At 43.2% G+C, this 21,835-nt stretch overlaps 1 protein-coding gene across 1 annotated transcript in view; it reads right to left on the bottom strand.

Annotated features, from left to right (window-relative positions):
• Positions 1–5,154: 5,154 nt before the first annotated feature.
• LOC138295274 (zinc finger protein 850-like) overlaps positions 5,155–21,835 on the bottom strand; it is an 85,735-nt gene continuing 69,054 nt past the window's right edge. Inside the window, exon 2 of the mRNA XM_069233465.1 lies at positions 5,155–21,155. Within this exon, the coding sequence (XP_069089566.1) occupies positions 18,211–20,820 (2,610 nt within the window). The 5' untranslated portion in view covers positions 20,821–21,155 and the 3' untranslated portion in view covers positions 5,155–18,210. The remainder of the gene's footprint in view (positions 21,156–21,835) is intronic.

The following is a 21,835-nucleotide window of genomic DNA, read 5'->3' on the forward strand; positions in this document are numbered from 1 at the left end:
GCACCACAGGCAAGTCCACTGACGGCCACGCAGTACAGACAGCAGCATCAGGCCAGATAAAGCATTTAGACCATGCAGGACCTGCATGCCAGGAATAGGTATACTGTAGAATGCAGGGAGCGGGCAGGCTCTGTTCTGTTTATTTCTGCATTAATTGTGTGCAAGAATCACCTCGAACGTCACCCTCATGCCACTAACAGGCAGCTGCCAGTTTCGAGGTTTCATGGTCTATGACAGACATACACGTCACACAGCATGTAATTGGAGCCATCTTACTCTAGTTATGGAAAGCAAAATTGTTAAGTCTTTAAAGTTAGCAGTTTGTAAACATGTCACGTTATACTAAATTAGTTACAGTTACTGTTTTTCTTTTGCAAGATTCGGAAGCTAGGGAGGAGAAGGCAGACAACAGGTAGAGAGAGGCAGCAACGACAGACATCAGGTTGTGGTTGGGAAGAACCACTGGAGCTAAAACTCTACTGAATAATGCAGGAGAGAGTTTAGCTGTTGGAAAAGGGAAGTCATTAGAAGAAATCCACCAAAAGCAAAGGAAGTATGATCAAACAAAAAAACAGAGCGCTGTACAACAGAAATGGTTTCGAGATTTTAAGTGGGCAGTGACTGAAGAAAAGGAAACGAAAGGAGCTGGCCTAGAAGAGTCTGGTTAAAAAAATTCTCAAGTTTTGTATTGTGCAGTCTGCAGAAAGTTTCCTAACCTTGCAGATACTAAGTCTTCCCTATATGTTGGTGTAACAGAAATTTTCAAAAGGGAGACCTTGGAATGGCACAAGAGCAAATCACATGAAAAATGCATATTCCATGAAGCTGCAATTCAAAAACTCCAAGAGACCGGCATAGTCAAACCGATCACCAAAATGCACAAAGAAAATATCGGGCACGTCAACATTCTATTTAATACAGCCTATTACCCTGCAAAAGAAGGTGAGGCTTTTATTAAGTTTCCAAAACTCTGCACACTGCAGAGAAAGAACAATCCTGCCTGGAATTTGGAACATTATACCAATGATCATGGATGCCATAACTTTGTAGTGGCAATTTCAAGAGACCTTAAAATGACAATCCAATCATAGATAGAAAATGCTAGGTTCCTTAGTGTTCTGTCAGTTGGTCCAACTAACAAAGGAATAGTGGAACAGGAACCGATTTATGTACGATTCGTTTGTGAAGGCACTCTCGTTACCCATCTGTGTGACATTGTCAGCATGAAGAGCTCCATCACATCCAGAGTGAAAAACGCAATATTCTCATCGGCAGATCTCTGCATATTCTTAGCCAGAAATGCATTGGTCTGAATACTGTACAGACGCTGCTGCTATGAACCTCAGCAGTAAATCTGGTGCAGTGAAGCAGCTACTGGACGAACTCTCCACACATCACGGTTGGGACAACTGCGACCACATTGCAGTTGTGCAGTGAGTAGCTCACAATCTAGAACTATCTAGGTGTGATGTTAAAAAAAAGTTCATACTTATCCAGATTTGAAGAGGTGCTCAAAGGATGTTTCAAACTAGATTATTATTCACCCAGGCGGAGAAGGGAAGTTAAAGCGATAGCTGAAAATCTGGAAGAGCAGTTAAAACATTTTGGTGGATTGCAGCAAATCAGATGGGAAGCGAGTCAGCACAGGGCAGTAACAGCGCTAAAGACAAACTGGGAGTCTACAGTACATCATCTTGAGCACTTTGCTACTGGTAGTGCTGAATATTCACATAAAGCCAAAGGATTGCTTCATGACATGAAGTCAGAGAAGTCTCTTTATTTCGTGCACTTCATGATAGACTTCCCAGAGCTACTTCAGCAAGTGTCCAAGGCATTTCAACAAGAAGACAGTCTTATTTTTGAAGTTGCAAGAAGGATTGAGGTGCTTCAACAGAAGCTAATACATCTGAAATCAAAGCCAGGAAAAGCACTAACACAATTTCACTTGATTTTTAAAGATAATAATTTTGCAGGGGTCCCACTAACACTGGCTAAGCATGCTAGAAAAGGCTAGAAAAGGCAGTGTTAAGGAGGACACTGCTGAGTTAGGAGTGTGCTACTTCTTTTATATATGACCGGTTTCTGAAGCACATCTTCAGCAAGCTGCACTCTTTGTTTAGCATTTTTGATTTCACTTTGTGGCCAGACTCTGTTGAAAAGATTAGAGGTTTTGGGGATCAAGAATTTGAGGAGCTTGTTACGTACTACAAAAAGGCTCTTACTGATGGTGAAATTCGGTCTGCCCCTGGAGAGCGGCTAGATTTCAAACTGTACATCTTCCATCGGATGACGCATAAGCCAGTATCCCTCTTCACTCAGCTATCAAAAAACGCCCAGAAGAAGTTAAACATGTTCTTCCGATTTTAGAAATCATGCTTTCCATCAGTCCAACAACAGCAATATGTGAACATGGGTTTAGCAGCATGAACCGATTAAAAAATGAGCAATGTACCTGCCTCAAAAGTGACACACTGTATGCTTTAATGCAAATCCAGGTAGATGGGCCGAACGTAGACACTTTTGATCCAACCCCAGCAGTTTTGCATTGGCTGTCAGAAAACCCAGGAAAGAGACCCATTATGGGCCACAAGCCTCATTGTTCAAGAAACAAGACTGTTGTTATTGAGTCAGAAGATAGTGACTTGTTTATTGCCTTTCTCTCTATCAGCACCATTTTCCTTAACAAGTAAATGCCTGTTGAGCTGTTTATTTTACCATCCACTATTTGGTATGTGATTTCTTGATAAAAGGCATTGAATAATTTCTCTTCACTCTCAGCAGAAACATGAGACTGAAAAGAAGATGTCAAAGCACATGCTGCCAATTTTTTACCACAACTACAACAATATATATGAAAACATGGATTTGGCAGCACAAACTGATTAAATCCTGCCTCATAGCGGACATGTCAGAGTTTATGCAAATACAAGTGGATAACTCGAAAGTTGGCACTTTCATCCAACCCCAGCAGTTTTGCTTTCGCTGAGAGCAAACCCAGGACAAAGACACATTACTGGACACAACCTTATCCAGGTCCGATAGGCAAAACTGCCCTTCTCTGAAAGATCAGGGACTTGTTCTGGCTATTCTCATTGATACAAGTATGGTCCTGCTGCACAGTTATTTAACAACCTACTAGCTGATACAAGGTGGTGTACCTCTCTTTACTCAGATGCTACCTACAGATTGCCAGAATCATTCAGCACAGCAACATTATAAGCAAAAATGGATTTACCAGTATGCATTGGTTTAAAAAAAAAAAAACTTTGTGTACTTGCCTCAAAGTCTGACATTGTTGTCCATGCTAATGGAAATAAATTGGATGGGCTAAGGTTGACATTTCTAATTCACACCAGACTCCTGTGTTGGCTTCGGCTAACCTAGTTCAATGACTTTGACAAAGTATTCCAAGACAGAAAGCATTCCTAAGAGTTGAAGCAATGCATCTGAAGAACACAACCCCTATTTCATTCTACGTTTAAGTCAGAACATCAGCATCTTCACTAACAAGCACCTGATATGTTGTTCACAGATGTTATTTCAGTGACAGTTTAAAGTTTATGTTTTTTTTTGCCATATTTATTATGTTGGTATCTTCGCAAACTTCTACCTCCTCGATACACACATCCCAGGGATGTACTTGGGTGACAAATTAAAACTTGCTGTTTGCTAGCAATTTGATTGGCCAAAGCTTTCATGGGTTGTCGGTGCTGAGAAGGTTTTGAATAAAATTTGTATAAGACTGGTTTGTGGGTCGAGTGAATTGATGTTAGGTCGAGTAGATAATTCTAGTCACTAGACCTGCAGGTCTAGTAATATTTTAAAGATTGTCCGAGGCCTGGATTGGCATTCATCCTAGTTACATGTTGAAGAAAACATGGTTTAAGTCCTTGAATAAGAACTTAGACTAGCTTCCAGCTGGCACAGCTGCATGAATACAGAACTGTTCTCTTTTAGTTGCAGTAAACAAAATAAATACATTGTTCCTGGAGGGGGGAGGGAAACCCTAAGGTTTAGGAGCAATACCCTCACACATCCAATTGGATGTCATGCTTCATCATTGGGGAGCTCCTCGTCAGACCGGCGCTGCAATGTCTGACGGGCTCCCCATGAGGGGGCTCTTTGCCAGAGATCTTTTTTAGGTAACTGCTTTGATGAACTACAGGCAGGTCGTGTTTCAAAAGCAGGAGAGTTTAAAATTGGTTCTGTACCCAAAAGGAAAAGTTCACATTTAATGGGTAGTGAGGGGATAAGACCAAGGTTAAAAACGCAATGAAAGTGGTAAATTGAGGTAATGCTCGAACACTTTCTAGAAAAAATAGGGGCAAGAAATTATCTCAAACCAACTGTATATAGGTCTACATGTTTCGCGTCTCTTGGTCTAAAAGATCCACTGACGCTTCTTCAGGACCATACATCATATATGGATACTTCTCCTGTATCACAAAAATCAAAACATTATAGAGTAGTTTATCCAAAATCTAATAAACCAAGCCAAACGTCGCAGTCACTTACAATAAAGCGTACTGTCCGTCCAGTCAAATAAACACAATAAGGTCGCCCATACCCTGTTGTAGGAAGGGCTCCATAGGAGGCACATGCATAAGGTTGTCCCTAAGAGTCCTGGGACAATGCCGTCTTCCACACCTACCCCAGCGTGTCTTCCTGGATCTGACAGATCCAGGAGGACACGCTGGGACGCTGGGGTATATATATGATGTATGGTCCTGAAGAAGCGTCAGTGGATCTTTTAGACCGAGAGACGCGAAACATGTAGACCTGTATACAGGTGGTTTGAGATAATTTCTTGCCCCTATTTTTTCTGGAAAGTGTTTGAGCATTACCTCAATTTACCACTTTCATTGTGTTTTTAACCTTGGTCTTATCCCCTCACTACCCATTAAATATGAACTTTTCCTTTGGGGTATAGAACTAATTTTAAACTCTCTCCTGCTTTTGAAACACGACCTGCCTTTGTCATCACGGAAGGTACCTAAAAAAGATCTCCGGCAAAGAGCCCCCTCACGGGGAGCCTGTCAGACACTGCAGCGCCGGTCTGACGAGGAGCACCCCAATGATGAAGCATGACATCCAAATTGGATGTGTGAGGGCTCTTGCTCCTAAACCTTAGGGTTTCCCTCCCCTCTCCAGGAACAGTGTATTTATTTTGTTTACAGTTACTTTGGGAGATTATACACTGGACCTTTAATTCTCCCAGTCCCCCTATTTGTTGTTGAGACTCTTTTAGTTGCAGCCAGCACAAGATGCTCACATGCTTTGTTACTGTTATAGCCACAATCAACATTTCCGGATGGGCTGGAATATCTGTATTTGGAGGAATTGCTTTAACAGTCTTCAGATCCTTCGGGGTACTACAGATCACAACCAGCACTCTTACCTCATCGATTAGCATCAGAACAGGGCTACACATGCTTTAATTCCTAATCCTTTCTACATAAGACCAGGACACAATCTTATGAAACAAGAACTAGCCTCTCCTCTTTATACCTTCAACAAATAAATCTGTTCTGATCGTTATGTCAACTAAACTTTCTATCAGGGAACTGGCCCATCCCCGAAGATCTGTTATTTCTTCCAATGTACAATATGCATCCTTGATCACTGACACATGACTAATTACAAGAGTAAGCAAAGTAATGTTTAGTTACCTTGTAAATTAAGAACTGTACAAGCTGTGAACAGACAGCGAATCAAAGACGATGCTTTTGTACTAACTGCCCAGACCTTTAGTGACGGGAGAGATCTTCCTCTATCGTTACTTCTATAACCTGCACCCCCTGGCTATCCAGTCTGTCCCCTCCTCTAACCCCTGTGCCCCTAAGATATCCCCTCCTTTGCCGTGCCTCTTAACTTCTTACTCATCTTCTCTTTACTGCCCTCCTGGTTTACTATAGAGGAATAACATGCTTGAACCGAGGGGATGGACTGTAAACACTCTACAAAGATGCTGGCTGTATGGACAAGTATTCACAGTCAGGTCGTAGAACATATAAGGAGTCCCAGCTATCGTTATCATCACCTCTGCCTTCCACGTCCCATCCATTACTTATGAGTGAGTGTCATCACTAGAAGACATGTACACAAGCTAATTTCTGTAAAGCTTTTTCTCTTTGCCTAATAATGATAATCCTATCCTCCTTGATTTGACCTCCACTGTCACCTTAGAAACTACTTGAAATATCAAGCGAATCAGGAGGCTGGCTACACAGTGCTGTGCTACATTTTGAGTACTTTATTCTGGTTATTCCAGCAGTATCATGCAGAGTTTCTGTATAGTAAGTTCTGTGTAGAACTTTCAACTGAACCAGCTTGTACGATGCCTTTATTGCGACCTCTGAGGGGAAGCCCAACACTGTAACCCAATCACACTCATCCAGTTTCGCCCAGGTCCTGCTCCCAGCGTTCCCGCAGTTTCCCTAGCATCCCCTGCATGTTTCTCATGAGTGTGCCATATGTCAACAAGATAGCCTTTGTGCGGACACAACTATCCAACAATCTCATTTCCCATGGTGATTCCTCCTGTGTCTCTTCCTCCATGGATATATGTCCCTGCAGCACATGTCTCAACTGCTTATATTTGAGCCATTGCATCATGGACATCTGGTATTCCCTTTGCAGGTGTTCGAAGACTACTGCACCATTCGCATTCCACACCTCGGCAATTCTAGAGATCCCACTATCATCCCATATTTGGAATCCTTGTAGTGTGCCCAGAAGCTCGACTATGGTTTCTTCCCATAATGGTGTCTTCATGGTCAGCCTTTTATCCCATTTCATTTCCCTGTTCAGTTATCTCCACACATGGACTACCATTGACTTCGCCAGTCTGCCTTGGGACCCAGTCTCCCCACAGGAGGTGCGCAGATAACTGCTCTTGCCCATGCCCAGTCTGTCCATGTGGAAGGCTTGGGCATTCTACTCTACATAAGCCAAGTCACTAACCACACTGACCTGGGAAGCCACATAATATTTCCTAAAATTTGGGACTGCTATGCAGCTGCCGTACTGAGTGCTACATCACTGTTAAAGCTATATGCAGAGGACACCTTCCCTCACAAGAGTGTCCTCAATAGCACATCTATCTAGGCAAAGAATGCTGTTTTCCAAGATAGAGTAACTTGGGAAGAGCAATCATTTTAAACTTTGCTGCTCCTCCCAGTATGGTGTTGCGTAGGCTCTCATAATAATATTGTAGCCACCACACCAGCATGGGCAGATTCTACCCACTCATGGGCTGCTTTAATCAACTCTGCACTTATGCCTTTGTTGGGAATTACTTGAACCCCCACGCCTGGTATTTTACTTCAGCGTCTAGGCAGCCACCCATTCAGTAGGAATATTTAGCAGGAAATGCTTTTGGATAGGGCGTGCATTCAGCCGTGGCTTTCACGGCAGCCCATATGTCATCGCCCTGTTTTGTTTTAGAATGGGTTACTGCAGCAACAGAGGCCGTAGCTACTGCTGATTTGGCTGCTTCATCAGCCAGTGTATTCCAACGCACTGGTGTCCAAGTGTATGTACAACATGGACATTTGGTAGCGTTTCCTTCAGATCCGCTACTTTCCCCCACAGAAGTCTGTGTTTGATGGAGTTGCCTTTAGAATCTCTGAACCCATTCTGGTACCAGTAATGCAGGTATTCATTGAAGGACTGGATACAATAGTATGAATCGCAGACAATGTGTGCTCGCTGTGCAGGATGCGTACGTTACAGTGCCATCACCAAAGCCTTTAGCTCTGCTAGTTGTCCTGCGCAGTCCCCTAGGGTTTGCGAGTATTGATGTTTTGTGCCAATTGCAGGTTGTGCTGAGCCATCAGTGCACATGACTCTTTGATATTGATCAATAGGCATTGTATTTGCTGAAACTGGGTTTTCTAGTTCATATTGCAGAAATTCTTGAGTTTGTAACTTTGGGTAAAAAATGTAGTCAACATCAGTGGCTGTCAAAGACAGTGAACATTGAATCCAACGTGGATGTAATGCTTTAGCGTTTGGGACGCTTGCTTTGGTAACAGCCTCAAGGGTTTGGATTAGAGAGACGACAATAATGCGTTTGCCTTGAGCTAGTGGTCTTTCTTTAACGACGGCCATCTGAACAGCAGTGAGAATTTCCTCAGTGGGCACAAGGCGTTGTTCTGCTGCTGAATACAAATGTGATTTACACGCAATCGGGACTGCCTCACCCTCATTGAAAGTTACATAGGTGAAACCAACGGTACCAGCAATTACTCTGATGACCAGATGTTTTTTATTGTCCCTTGTGTGTAGGTGTTGTGCTGCAAGCATGTCTGTTTGCAAAGCTCTGAGAATGTATCTGTGTTCCACTGTCCAAAATTTATTTGAAAAGTCAGGACGTATTAAGTCATATTAAGGTTTTATGCGTGATGCATAATCAGGAATGTAAGTTCTGCCATAATTTAGAAAACCCAATAGGAATTAAAGCTTTTTAATTGTATTTAGAGGTTGTAACTGTGCGCATTTTCCCCCAAGAATTGTGGCGCTAAACTCCTTCCTTTACTTGATAGCTCATATTCCAAGAACAGGAAGCTAAAGGCTATTTCTGTTTTTTTTAAACTGAATTTGTAGCTGTACTCAGCAAATCCCACAAAAATGCGGGCTACCCGTCTTAAATGCTGCAGCAATTCATCATCCGTGAGATAAATATCATCTACATAGGACAATGCTTCAGGGTCAATGTTGTGCAATATTGAAGTCACACGAGCTGCAAACAGCCCTGGACTGCTCTTGTACCCCTGGGGTAAACGCCAGAATTTATTCTGGGAGCCTATTGCACTGAAACTTGTCACGTCTCTACTCTCAGGTGCTATATTTTGACAGAAGAAACCATTGGAAATGTCCGGTGTTGTTTTGTATTTTGTACGCACTATGTTATTCATGAGTGCTGTGCTATGTGTGTTTTGTATAGCGTATGTGCATGTCTGACTATTTAAATGTCTGTAGTCTAAGACTATTCTGAACGAATGGTCCAGTTTAGCTACTGGGAATAAGGGATTATTTATTGGGGAGACACAGGGTTCGATTACGCCCTGGCCCTCCATTCGTGTGAGAATTTCCCTCACGGGTGCTTTTGCATCATGTTTTATTGGATACTAGGGTTGTGGTTGATGTTGATTTTTAATAGGAATTACATGATAAGGGGAGTCTTTATCCTACCCGATGTGGTTGCGATATAACGCGGGTACCTGTGCCAATGCCCAATCAATGGCGTTGGATTCTGCGAGCTCCTCAGGAACAAGGTGCGAAAAAGGTGGTTTGATAACATCTTCCCCATATGGGCAGGTACTGACAAATTCAGGTGGCCAATCCCTTTTGGCCAACAGAATATCATATATGTTTGGGATGTGGTCTCAAAAGATTGCGCCGATTGTACGCTCAATGTCTCCTTCTAACTGTAACGTTACTTTGTATACCCTATCAGGCGTGGAGACATGCATGTCCGCAGTCTCTACTTGTAGGAAGTCATCAGTTGCTTTCACCTCCAGTAGCTCTAGGAGATTCTGGCAAACTATTGTGACCTCTGCTGCGCTGTCTAAAAGCGCTAATGGACACTTCTTATTCTTCAATGGAGCCCTCTTCTTGAGTGGCATGTCGAACTGCAACTGCTGCCACCTTTTTCTTTTTGAACTGAGGTTTTTGTTGGGGGAGTTTCTCTTCTTTTTTTAACAGAAACTTCTGTTGAGCATTGTGTTTCCTGTCTCTGTTTCACGTACTTGGTTCTTCGCTCTGACCGCCCACCTCTCTCACTGCGTTTTTACAGTGAGTCCTGAAAGGAACGAGATTGGCGTGTATAAGTATACTGGTATCTGTCAGGCGTTTTTATATTATCTCTATTTCTGAGATTATATCTATTTTGTTGGGTCTCCGTATGCGCAGATTCTCCCCTTTCTTTTTTAGGTGTTTTTTGTTTTTTATCCTAGCGTTTCTTAGTACCCTCAGGAGCTTGCTTGGTAGAATCTTTATTAGATTTACCCTGAAGTTGTGGTTTTGTTGGTCTGGCCCCCAGACTATCTCGAGTAATGCTAGAGTAGGTCTCCGCGCTAATCTTTGATAGCTCCTGTTCTTGATCCTGTGGAGGAACATGACCTGAGCCGCATGCACAGCGCTAATGCTGCTGCTTCCCCTTTAAGGTTACTCAATATTATTGAGGACACTGTGGCAAAGTTGCCCACTAGTTGCATCCCCAAGTCCAGGGCCGGGGCAGCCCCATATTCGTCTTGAATTTGTTGCAACACTTCCGGTAATTTGGCAAGTGTCGGTGTACCGTGCGTGGTAGTATAGAGTATGGCAAATACCGTGCCCAATGTATTGCAGTTATCTATTGTGGGGACCATCCCAAATGGCAAGCACATAGAATATTAACTATGTTTATGCTGAGGTCCCGTATGGGGAAATATTGCTTCCAGTGTGTTTATTTTTTGAGCTAACCAAAATGGAATTTCTTCTTGTTTAGCGGGTACTTTACCCATGATCAAATCTACAGTTGCAGGATTAATGCCTTGCGGCACTACTGAGTTTGTATTTAATGTTTGGATTACAAACTGTACTAATTGTCTAACTATTGCCATCAGGTCAGCGTACAAGTGGCGGACTTCAGCTGTAATTAAGTTTTCTACAGCAGGGTGAGGTGTATAAGAGCCAATACAGGCCAGGTAGGACCATCATTACTTAAAGGACCTAACCTAACATGTAAAATTGTGTGGGGTGAGGCGCCATCAAGCCAATTATTATGTTCTTGATAAGACAGAGGTATTTCTAGATATGCATATGCTCTGTATTGTGCAGGTGCGTTTGCAGGTGTATAGTGAGGAATTGTATTTGTGTTTTCATCACCTGCTGGAAATGTGACCCAAGAATAAAAAATTCTGTTCTGTTGGCTGGGTGAGTCTCAACAACAAATGTGACTGGACCCCTCTGGGCCGTTAGGCCATGTGCAGTAAGGGGTGGTCGCATATTAACTGCAATTGCTACCTGTTGTGGATACGCCATGATAAATGGTTAATTTTGTTCAGAGATAAGCACACTAAATGGGGATTATCCTTTTAGAGTTCAAGCTTGAACAACCTAAGCGTTAGTTAGGTACTCCCTACTTAGCTGAGGAGCAAATCCTCAATACCACGGACGTCTCCGTATACAGTACTGAGGTGTCTTTGTATGTAGTGAGACAGAGATACTCAGGAGGACCCGGAAATTAGAGCCTGACCAAACGTTGGCAGCGCCATGTCAGGTAGGCTCTCATTATTCTAATGAGACTACTGGATTTGAGCGGCAGCATCGCCTGCGTGTGGGAGGCTGAGTCTAACCCACTACAAGTGACACCTGTTGGCCCAATCCGGGTTTTGCTCCGGCTAACTAGCAGTGCCTCATCTCCATACAAGAGCAGGGATGATTGGGCAGCCGAGCGCATGACACAACTGACTTCTCAGGGAAATCATGGTCACTCAGATTGCATCCGTTTCTCTCATTTACATTAGTCTCATGTATATAAGGGCAGTCAGAGGCAGTATATGTTTAAGTAAGGTTTTAATGCAGCAACTGCATCTTAGATAATAAAGCATGTACTGCACTAACCAGGACAATGAAGAATGACAGGATTAAAATTGTGAAGAGTGAAGCATAAAAAATAACGCTACCATATTGTCACTGGAGTCACTACTATAATTCCTACCTAGGCTCTATTAGAGCACAGCATGTTAAGCTCTAGTTCTACTCTTCAGGTTCCCCTAGGAAGACATCATCCCTCATACCTGAGCAAGAGGCCTGAGGTCTGCATAAGTAGCTGTAGCAAAGCATTCAGCTATCAGCATACAGTTGTGGTCATCTGGCTGGAATCTCTCTCTAACGTGTATGGGACAGAGAAATGTTTTTATAATAAAACAGCTGATGTACTAAGAAAATGTCCCTACGTAAGGTTGTGTATGTTTCTATGAATACCAGAGACAAAGCATTACCACGTTTAACAGCAACCTATCTTACTGAAGCCTTGAGAAAAGCACAGAGAGAAAGAAATGTCTTGTTTGAGAACGCATTGCTGGCCTAGGCAAAGAACAGCTAGATAGAAAGGAATAAAGCAACACCACAAATGTAGCTATTGTTAAAATAATAAATGAAGCTGAATAAAATATATCTAGGTTAAAGCGCACAGCTGCAGGCCTAGTGGGCTAAGATAACGTGCATGGAGCTATAAATAAAATGGCTACGCAACAAAGGAAAGCAGCAGCATGCAATAGTGTTTAACATCCCTCTCCAGGGAGACAGTCAGTGGTTTCAGGTTTGCCTTGAAACAGGACTTCGCCTCCCTTGAGATCCATGGAAGCGGCAGTTCCCTGTCCTGCTTCCATTCCTCCATTGGGTGTAACAGCAACTTCTCCCAATTAATGGTAACGCCTGAGTACCTTCCATACATCTAGAATATATCTTGCAGCCCGGGCAGCTACTGATCGGTATTGGCTAGTCATAGTAGGATATCAGCCGCATATATTGATATATGGTCTTCCCAGCTCCTGTCTCCTGCCCAGGCCAGTACCTGAGCAGCCACTCACCCATTCTGCCAAAGCTTCCACCACCAAGGCGAAGACCATTGGCGATAGGGGGGCACCCTTGCCTTGTTCCCCTCTGAATGTAGAATTCCAGGGACATGTGCCCATCAAGCTTCACTCTGGCTGTTGTTCTTGTATAAAGCAGCTGCACCCAACGGATGTACCTGGTCCAAAATCCCATCCTTTCCAGCACTGAAATTATAAAAAGGTAATTCAACCAAACTGAAGGCCTTATTGGCATCCATCGATATAATGGCCCATGGTCCCAGCGGCAATCCGGCAGTGGTAAGGATAGTGTGAAGTCACCTCAGATTTAGCCTGGTTGAGCTACAGAGCATAAATCCCATTTCATCCTAGTGAATCGATTGGTTACCACCGTGCACAGTCTATTTGCAAATACTTTTGCCAGGACTTGAAGGTCCACATTTAGCAGGGATATAAGCTTGTATAAAATGCACTGATCCCGACACCCCGACTTCGGGATGAGCACTATGGTGGCTGTGCGAAGGTCTATGGGCAGTTCTCCAGTTCTGTAAGCTTCCTCATACATTGTATGCAGTGGCTGGACCACTCCCCAAACCACTTTATTGAAAAAGTCCATGGGGAGCCCAAGTGGGTATGGTGCTTCCCTACATGTATGTGTGTGAGCACCAGGGCAACTTCTTCCTTGGTTAAAACGAAGACCGGCTCCTGAGCCTGCATTTAGCCTATTCGCTTTATGGGACAGTCCCTTGCAAATACTGCTACTTCTGCTGCAGGTACAGTTAATTTGGATTTATAAAAATCTGTCATGTAGTCCAAAAAGACACCTGCAATCTCTCTACTACATCTCACTTTGTCCCCATTCTCCAGTATGGTCTCCCTGATGTGCATCCCCTCCTGCTCCTGTCTCCCCAACCATGCTAGTAGCTTTCCAGCATTATCTCTCACTTCATATATCCTCTTCTGTCTTGTAAGGTAGGAGGTTTTCACCTCATCTCGCTACCCACCTGTATTCTTCCTATGTAGAGTCAATGGGTCACTTTAGTTGAGGCATCAGAGTCTTGCTATACACTGCCTCCAACCATGACAAGTTTTGTTTAGAGATGTGTAGGTGTTTATGTCGTTCCCTCCTATCCCCCAACTCACCAAAGATAATGGTGCCTCTTATTGTGACTTTGTATGCCTCCCATAGTGTGTGCATGTGCGCTCTGCACTGACACTGTGCTTTCTTTGAAGCAGTGTTGTGTGGCTTCATTCAGACCTTTCACCTCCTTGGCATTCGAGAGATGCCATGTGGCCATCCACCAATGGCCTGCGATCCCCCTTGCTAGGTATTTGGCCTTTGAGAATATTTGCATTGTCTCAAGTAGCATAGGAAAAGAGGCAAGCCTGGACAGCACATCATGGTCACTCAAATGAAGTAAGAATCCTCTCTCCTGTCCGTGCAGTGTACTCCTGATGTCTCCCAATTCTAACGCCGGCGATAACCCTGCCACTTTCCCCATCATTGCCTCACCCTCTGTCCTGGCACTGATCCAATCCATGTGTATGTCTAGGACTAAACTGAAGTCACCACCCAGTATTGTGAGGGCCTGTGGCATTTCTGTCGATAAACGTCCTAGGGTTTGGAGTATAACTAACTGTAGCTCTGGGGGGGATGTATACTTTCACTAGTGATTGTTTCCTCCTTCCATTCCCCCTGTACTTCTGTGTAGCAGCCCAGTGAGTTGGACCATGTGAGTGTAGTAGGGAATGCCAGCCTTTTTTTTTTTTTAAACAGTAGTACCACACCCCTCCTTCCAGACAGGCCACTCTAAAGCTCCCTATTCCCAAGCAGCCATGCTGGCCATCTATCAGGTGTGTCTCCTGGAGGAAGAGCATGTCCGCTTTATATCTGGAGAGCACTATAGTGACCAGGCCTCTCTTGATTTTATTCCATAGACCACTGATGTTCCACCTCAAAAAGGTTGTGTTGTCTTGGAGGCATCTTTCCTGAGTTCCTTCCCCTCCCCAAACCCTACTCCCTGTTGTGTATGGCTATGGCTGTTGGCCGAGTCTCATCTCCGATGAGTGTGTCATAAATACCCTTTGTAACCCCCCCACCATACCTACCACCTTACTGCATGTGGCCCTAAAACGGACCACCACAGCAGTTCATAGTACGTTTTATCCCAAACCAAACGTAACATTAGCTAGTTCAACAGTGCAACGCTTGCAAGAGGTGCTGCTGTCTGGCCCAGTTCTACTACACAGGTGCATGCCCAAGTTTACTGCAGCTTAGTTCCACTGCACAATAGCAGTCCTGCCATGTCGCACCCCGCCCGGTGCCTGTGACCTCCCCTCTGCATCCTCGAGGCGGCCTGCAAGTGCCTTCATCTCCTGCACCATATTTTTGCTTTTTTGTGTGAGGTCTTAATCTATCAGATGGACTTTCTGCAACTGTGTTTCTGACTACGTTACTGGTGTTGAAAGTTTCCTCCGATGGTCTCTAAGAATCACGACCTCATTGGCCACTGTCACGATTTCGGTTTTAACGACACTTTGGTCCCCTGGATTGCCGTCAGTATCGTTGCAGTGCGAGCTGACAATGATGATTCTGGCTTTTCTCCCATTATTGGGCTGTCCACTTCGCTCAGCTACACCGGAGCCCTGTTGTTCGGTCTAGCCATGAGGGCCTTCCTCAACTTCTCTTTCACTCTCATGTACCTGGCACACTGGTCACCAGGTATTCAGGCATCTACCCTCTAGCTGCCGCTTGTCCCATATTCAAGTCTGCCCCCAGCCACTGGTGGGACTTAATGTCTGTCCCAGTCCCTGTTGTGGATGACAGCAGCTCTCAGTGTTTCTCCCCGCCCCATCTCCTTTAGGCCAAGGCCCTGATTCGTCGCAGAGTAAGGGGGTGGCTGCTGCAGAGCATCTCCAGTATCTGGAATCCAAAGTTGAAAGGCGAATTGGAAGGTCAATCCATTACAGTGTCCCTAACACTCCCTCGGTTCGCAGGGTCAGGAGCCCTCCTCAGACCAAGGATTTAAAGCACAATTGTCTCCAATCTATTACCTCTCTCCCGGTGGGTCTCAGGATACAGATGCAGAGAGCTATCGAGGCAGAGGAAGAAAGGGAGGGAGGGAGAGAGAGAGGTGTGGGTGGGAGGGTGTCTGCTCATCAAGTTACATTGTTTCAGGGCCTCTCTGGGCCTCTACTTTTGGAGCCATGACTCCACCCTGGTCTGAAGTGCTGGTGAGTGCGGCCTCTCCAGCAGTACCAGGCAGACTCACAGCTGCTGCCAGGTGGCACTCCCTGATGGTGTGCCTGGTCTGCCACCGCTCTGCAGCCATGCTCTGCATGTCTTCACTGTGGCGGCTCCTGCCGCAACAGTCCCAGTACTCTCTTGCTCAGAGCGGGGTGGCCGCTATTTTCTTTTTTCCACTCCATCTTCACCTCCTATCTCTGGGGGAACCACCCACATCCACTAAGCTGGGCTTCCTCAGGGTTCAGGCAGTCAGCGTGGCTGTCCCCTCACCCTCATTCGGTTGAGATTCGGGGGGAGGCAGGTTATATTGAGCAGGGTTTCCGGTTCGTTTTTCAGGAGTGTAACGCCATGTGTTCTACACCATGGCAAGCCACGCCCCCCCAAAGCAAACAACTTACTGTGGCAGTTAGAATATACTTAGCTCAGTATCAAGTACAGAAGAACAAATAAATGCTCCATAAGAAAGGTTAGTCTTTTTACCACTCACTTGGGTGACAAGATGACCTTGAGAAAGTCTTTTTTTCATAAAATTTTGGAAATTTAGTATGTTTTGGTTTCAGTGTCAAATAAGTACGTTTTTCTGTGTCCCAATTCAGAATTAGTTAGAAGGCTCTATCAGATAGCATTGTACTTAAGTGTACATGAGAGTAAAGGTTGCATTAACTTTCCAATGTACCCTCATTTCTGTGATATCCATGCTAATGAGTGCTGTCAATGAAGCCACTCTGTGCTCTTTGGTCAATGAAAAACTGTTAGTTTACTGATATGTTTGTGGTATATCCCAGTTTTAGTTTTTCAAAAATTAGGTCACCCTACTATTCATCCATTGTGTGCTATGAGATGAACCACTCAAGGGTAGTGTGTAGTAAATGGTTTCTCACATTCTGCTCATTCTAATGGTTTCTGTCGAGTGTGAACTTTTATGTTCCATTTTCTATTCCTTTCTAATGAATGTCCTGTCAAAATCAAAAAATGAATGTTTCTGCCCAGTGTGGACTCTCTGAGCCTTGTCACATTCAATAACGTTCATAAGATTTCTCTTCAGTGCAGACAATCAGATGTACCAGTAAGTTTCCTTTTGCAGTGAAATATTTATCACATTTGAGACATTCATATGGTTTCTCCCTCCCAGTGTTGGCGTCCTATTGCATTAGCTTATCCTTTCTACTAATCAGCTTGTCACAGTCAGCATGTTCATGTGGTTCCCTCTCCATATGGAGAGTTAAATGTTTCTTTGGGGATAAGTTTGTAATGAATGTCTTTTCACATTCAGTAAGTTTATTTGGCTTCTCACCAGTGTCAGATTTCAAATGATATAGTAACCCAGTCTTTGTAATGTACTCACTGTCATATTCAATCCTGGTGGAAAATTTCAAATGAGAGAGTAATCTTCCTTTTTGTGAAAGAATGACTTCTACATTCAGTACACTGAAATGGTTTCCCCGCAACCTGGACTTTCAATGGCACTTTGGATCTCTCTTTTAATGAATGCCTTGTCTCATTCCGATCAGTGGTATGGTTTCCACCCATTATGAACCTACCAGTATGAAAATAGTCCTCACTTTCCAACAAAATGCCTTGTCAGTTTGAGTACATTGATATAATTTCGCACCAGTGTGAATTCATATGGCTTCTATCATATGAGAGCTCTCTGATGTTGCAGTAAGTGTTTTTTTTTTCTTCTAATGAGTGCCTTGTCACACTGAATACAAGCATATGGTTACTTCCTGGTATGGATTTTCCGATGTTGTACTAATAGGTGCTTTGAAGTGAAAGCCTTGTCCTATTTAGTACATCCGGACTTTCTGATGGTGCATTAGGATGTTCTTTGGAACAAAAGCTTTGTCACATTCAGTGCATTCATATGGTTTCTTCCCAGTGTGGACTTTCTGATGTCGCATTAGGCAGTCCTTTGACAGACCACCTTCTCACATTCACTTCAACCATATCTCTCCAGTGTGGATTTTCAGATGTTTTACTAGCAAATGCTTTAGAGTGAATGCCTTGTCACATTCAGTGCATTCATATGGTCTCTCCCCTGTGTGTATTTTCTGATGTTCAATCAAGTGGTGTTTTCTACTGTATGCCTGGTCACAGTCAGTGCATTCATATGGTTTCTTTCCGGTGTGGGTTTTCTGATGCATCATTAGGGTTTGTTTATTAAAGAATGCTTTGTCACACTCACTACAACCATAGGGTTTCTTCCCGGTATGGATTTTCTGATGTAGTACTAGCTGGTGCTTTAGAATGTATGCCTTGTCACATTCAGTACATTTCTATGGTGTCTCTCCACTGTGGACTTTCTGATGTCGCGTTAGGCTTGTCTTTGCAAAAAATGCCTTGCCACATTCATTGCATTTATATAGTTTCTTCCCAGCTTTCCTGATGTTGCATTAACTGCTATTTTGTAATGAATGCCTTCTCACATTCACCACAACCATATGGTCTCTCCCCTGTGTGGGTTTTCTGATGTAGTATAAGTGTGTGCTTTACTGCGAATGCCTTGCCACAGTCCGTGCAATCATATGGTTTTTCTCCAGTGTGAGTTTTCTGATGTTGCCTTAACTGCCCATTTGTAACAAATGCCTTCTCACATTCACTACAACCATATGCTTTCTCTCCAGTGTGTATTTTCTGATGTTGCAAGAGATTTGTTTTTGTAATGAATGCCCTGTCACATTCAGTGCATTCATATGGTTTCTCCCCAGTGTGGAATCTCTGATGTAGTATTAGGTCTCCCTTTGTGATATACGCCTTGTCACATTCAGTGCATTTATATGGTTTCTCCCCAGTGTGGACTCTTTCATGTCGTTTTAGGCATCCCCTTGTATTGAACGCCTTGTCACATTCAGTGCATTTATATGGTTTCTCCCCAGTGTGGACTCTTTCATGTCGTTTTAGGCATCCCCTTGTATTGAACGCCTTGTCGCATTCAGTGCATTCATATGGTTTCTCTCCAGTGTGGACTTTCTGATGTTGCATTAGGTGGCTCTTTCTCCTAAATGCCTTGTCACATTCAGTGCATTCATATGGTCTCTCCCCTGTGTGTGTTTTCTGATGTTCAATCAAGTGGTGTATGCTACTGTAAGCCTTGTCACATTCCGTGCATTCATATGGTTTCTCTCCAGTGTGGGTTTTCTGATGCATCATTAGGGTCGGTTTTCTAAAGAATGCTTTGTCACACTCACTACAACCATATGGTTTCTTCCCGGTATGGATTTTCTGATGTAGTGTTAGCTGGTGCTTTAGAGTGAATGCCTTGTCACATTCAGTACATTTATATGCTGTCTCTCCAGTGTGGGCTTTCTGATGTCGCGTTAGGCTTGTCTTTGCAAAAAATGCCTTATCACATTCATTGCATTTATATAGTTTCTTCCCAGTGTGGGTTTCCTGATGTTGCATTAACTGCCATTTTGTAATGAATGCCTTCTCACATTCACAACAACCGTATGGTTTCTTCCCAGTGTGCCTTTTCTCATGTAATGCAAGTGTGTGCTTTACTACGAATGCCTTGCCACAGTCAGTGCAATCATATGGTTTTTCTCCAGTGTGAGTTTTCTGATGTTGCCTTAACTGCCAATTTGTAACAAATGCCTTCTCACATTCACTACAACCATATGCTTTCTCTCCAGTGTGTATTTTCTGATGTTGCAAGAGATTTGTTTTTGTAATGAATGCCCTGTCACATTCAGTGCATTCATATGGTTTCTCCCCAGTGTGGAATCTCTGATGTAGTATTAGGGCTCCCTTTGTGATATACGCCTTGTCACATTCAGTGCATTTATATGGTTTCTCCCCAGTGTGGACTCTTTCATGTCGTTTTAGGCTTCCCCTTGTATTGAACGCCTTGTCGCATTCAGTGCATTCATATGGTTTCTCTCCAGTGTGGACTCTCTGATGCCGTATTAGTTGTCCATTTGTAACAAATGTCTTGTCACATTCACTACAACCATATGGTTTATTTCCAGTGTGGAATTTCTGATGTTGCTTTAACAGCGCTTTTGAAACAAATGCCTTGTCACATTCAAAACATTCATAATGTCTCTCTTCGTTGTGAACCGCATAATGCGGATTTAGCTCTCCCTTTGTAAAGAATGCCTTGTTACATTCAGTACATTTATATTGTTTCCTCCCAGTGTGGACTGCATGATGTTGTGTTAGCTCTCCCTTTCTAATGAATGCCTTGTCGCATTCTGCACATTTATAAGCTTTCTCTCCAGTGTGCATTACCAGATGTTGCATTAGTTGACCCTTTGTAACAAATTCCTTGTCACATTGACCACAATGAAAGGGTTTCTCTCCAGTGTGGAACGTCTGATGTTGCTTAAACAGCTCTTTTCTAATGAATGCCTTGTCACATTCTGTGCATTTATATGGTTTCTCGCCAGTGTGAATTTTCAGATGTTGCATTAGGCTTGCCTTTGCAACAAATGCCTTGTCACATTCAGTACAACGAAAGGGTTTCTCTCCAGTGTGTAATTTCTGATGTTGCTTTAACAGGTCTTTTCTAATGAATGCCTTGTCACATTCTGTACATTTATAAGGCTTCTCTCCAGTGTGGATTTTCAGATGTAGTATTAGGGTTGTCTTTGCAACAAATACCTTGTCACATCCTGTGCATTCATATGGCTTTTGCCCAATGTGGCCGCTTTGTTGTCGAATTAGCTCTGCTTCTGTAATGAAAGCTTTATTCAATTCACTTACTTTAAAAGGTTTCCCATCAGTATGGACATTCTGATTTGACTTCAAGTTTCCCTTTGTAACAAATGTGTATTCCTCAGCATGGCCTGCCTGATTTACCGGGAGGTATCTTTTTGCATGCAATGCCTTTTGACATTTAGGACATTCATATAACTTCTTTCCGGTGTCAAGACTCTTTTGACTGAATGTCTGCACACATTTCTTACATTTCCTTGTTCCGAGTCTTGTGTGTGCTACCTTGTGTATCTTTAGACGGCCTGTGCTCCTAAATGTTTTATCACATTCAGAACATTTATAAAGTCTTCCCATTGTGTGAGCTTTGTGTTCAAATCCTTGTCACACTGAATACATAATACTTGTCTTTCCTCTGTGCTGACTGCATGTGCTCCCTTTAAAATATTGTAAAAATTGCCTGGAGAGCTGTAGTATATTTAGCAAGTTCTCTATTCCATTGTGTCTCAGGTTAGTCTTTTTGAGTCAAGTATTTGTTTTCACGATACTCGAGTGTGTAGATTAAGATATCATTGATTTTTTTAACGGGTCTTCATGGGATGAATTTTCAATGTCCAACTTTGCCGACTTTTGCTTTAAAAAAATAGCCTTATTCCTTTTCCATCTTCCTTTCTGAAAGCATTTCTTTAAACCTGTAACAAAAAAGCAAATCAATAATAAGGAAAATATAATTAAGATCTAATTTTATCCGGAAAGACTTATAATGCACATTTATAACAGGGTGAAAGAAACTCTGTAATAAACTTAAACTTTCCTGTTTTCAGTTTCGATTTGATGTAAACTGCAGGGGGGGGGGGGGGAGGGTTGACAGTATAAAATCAGTGGTCATCATTCTTTAGATGTTTGATTTAAGCTGTGAAAATTCATCTGCACAGTTTTTATCAAGTGCTTTTAGAGACTTTTGCTTTTATTACTGTTTGTTTTCTGCACTGATGTTGCAGGATAAACAGTGTATTTGAGGTAATGCATGTTGTGGGTACTCCACTGAACAATACCAGTCACTTAGATTACATTTTGCCAGGAGCACCCTTGACCAAAGGGGAAACCAGAAGATAACCTCACGAGTACAGTCCATGCCTGCAGCAGCACATGACCAACCACTCACCAAGACCTGCCCTTCTGAAGAAAACAGCATGAAACTCGACAAGGGTCACCAAGCATTGGGCTGCACTTTATCACACAGGAAACCATTTACAATGAGTAAAAGATGTGTTTGCTTTCATGTCCCCTCATGCATTGGAAAGAACTTGGAAAGTCTCCCAACACTAGCGTGCAACCGCACCCCTTGTTAATCTTTTGAGTACATGGTGCT

This window comes from Pleurodeles waltl, chromosome 5 (assembly GCF_031143425.1).
Source record: "Pleurodeles waltl isolate 20211129_DDA chromosome 5, aPleWal1.hap1.20221129, whole genome shotgun sequence".
Taxonomy (NCBI): Eukaryota; Metazoa; Chordata; class Amphibia; order Caudata; family Salamandridae; genus Pleurodeles; species Pleurodeles waltl.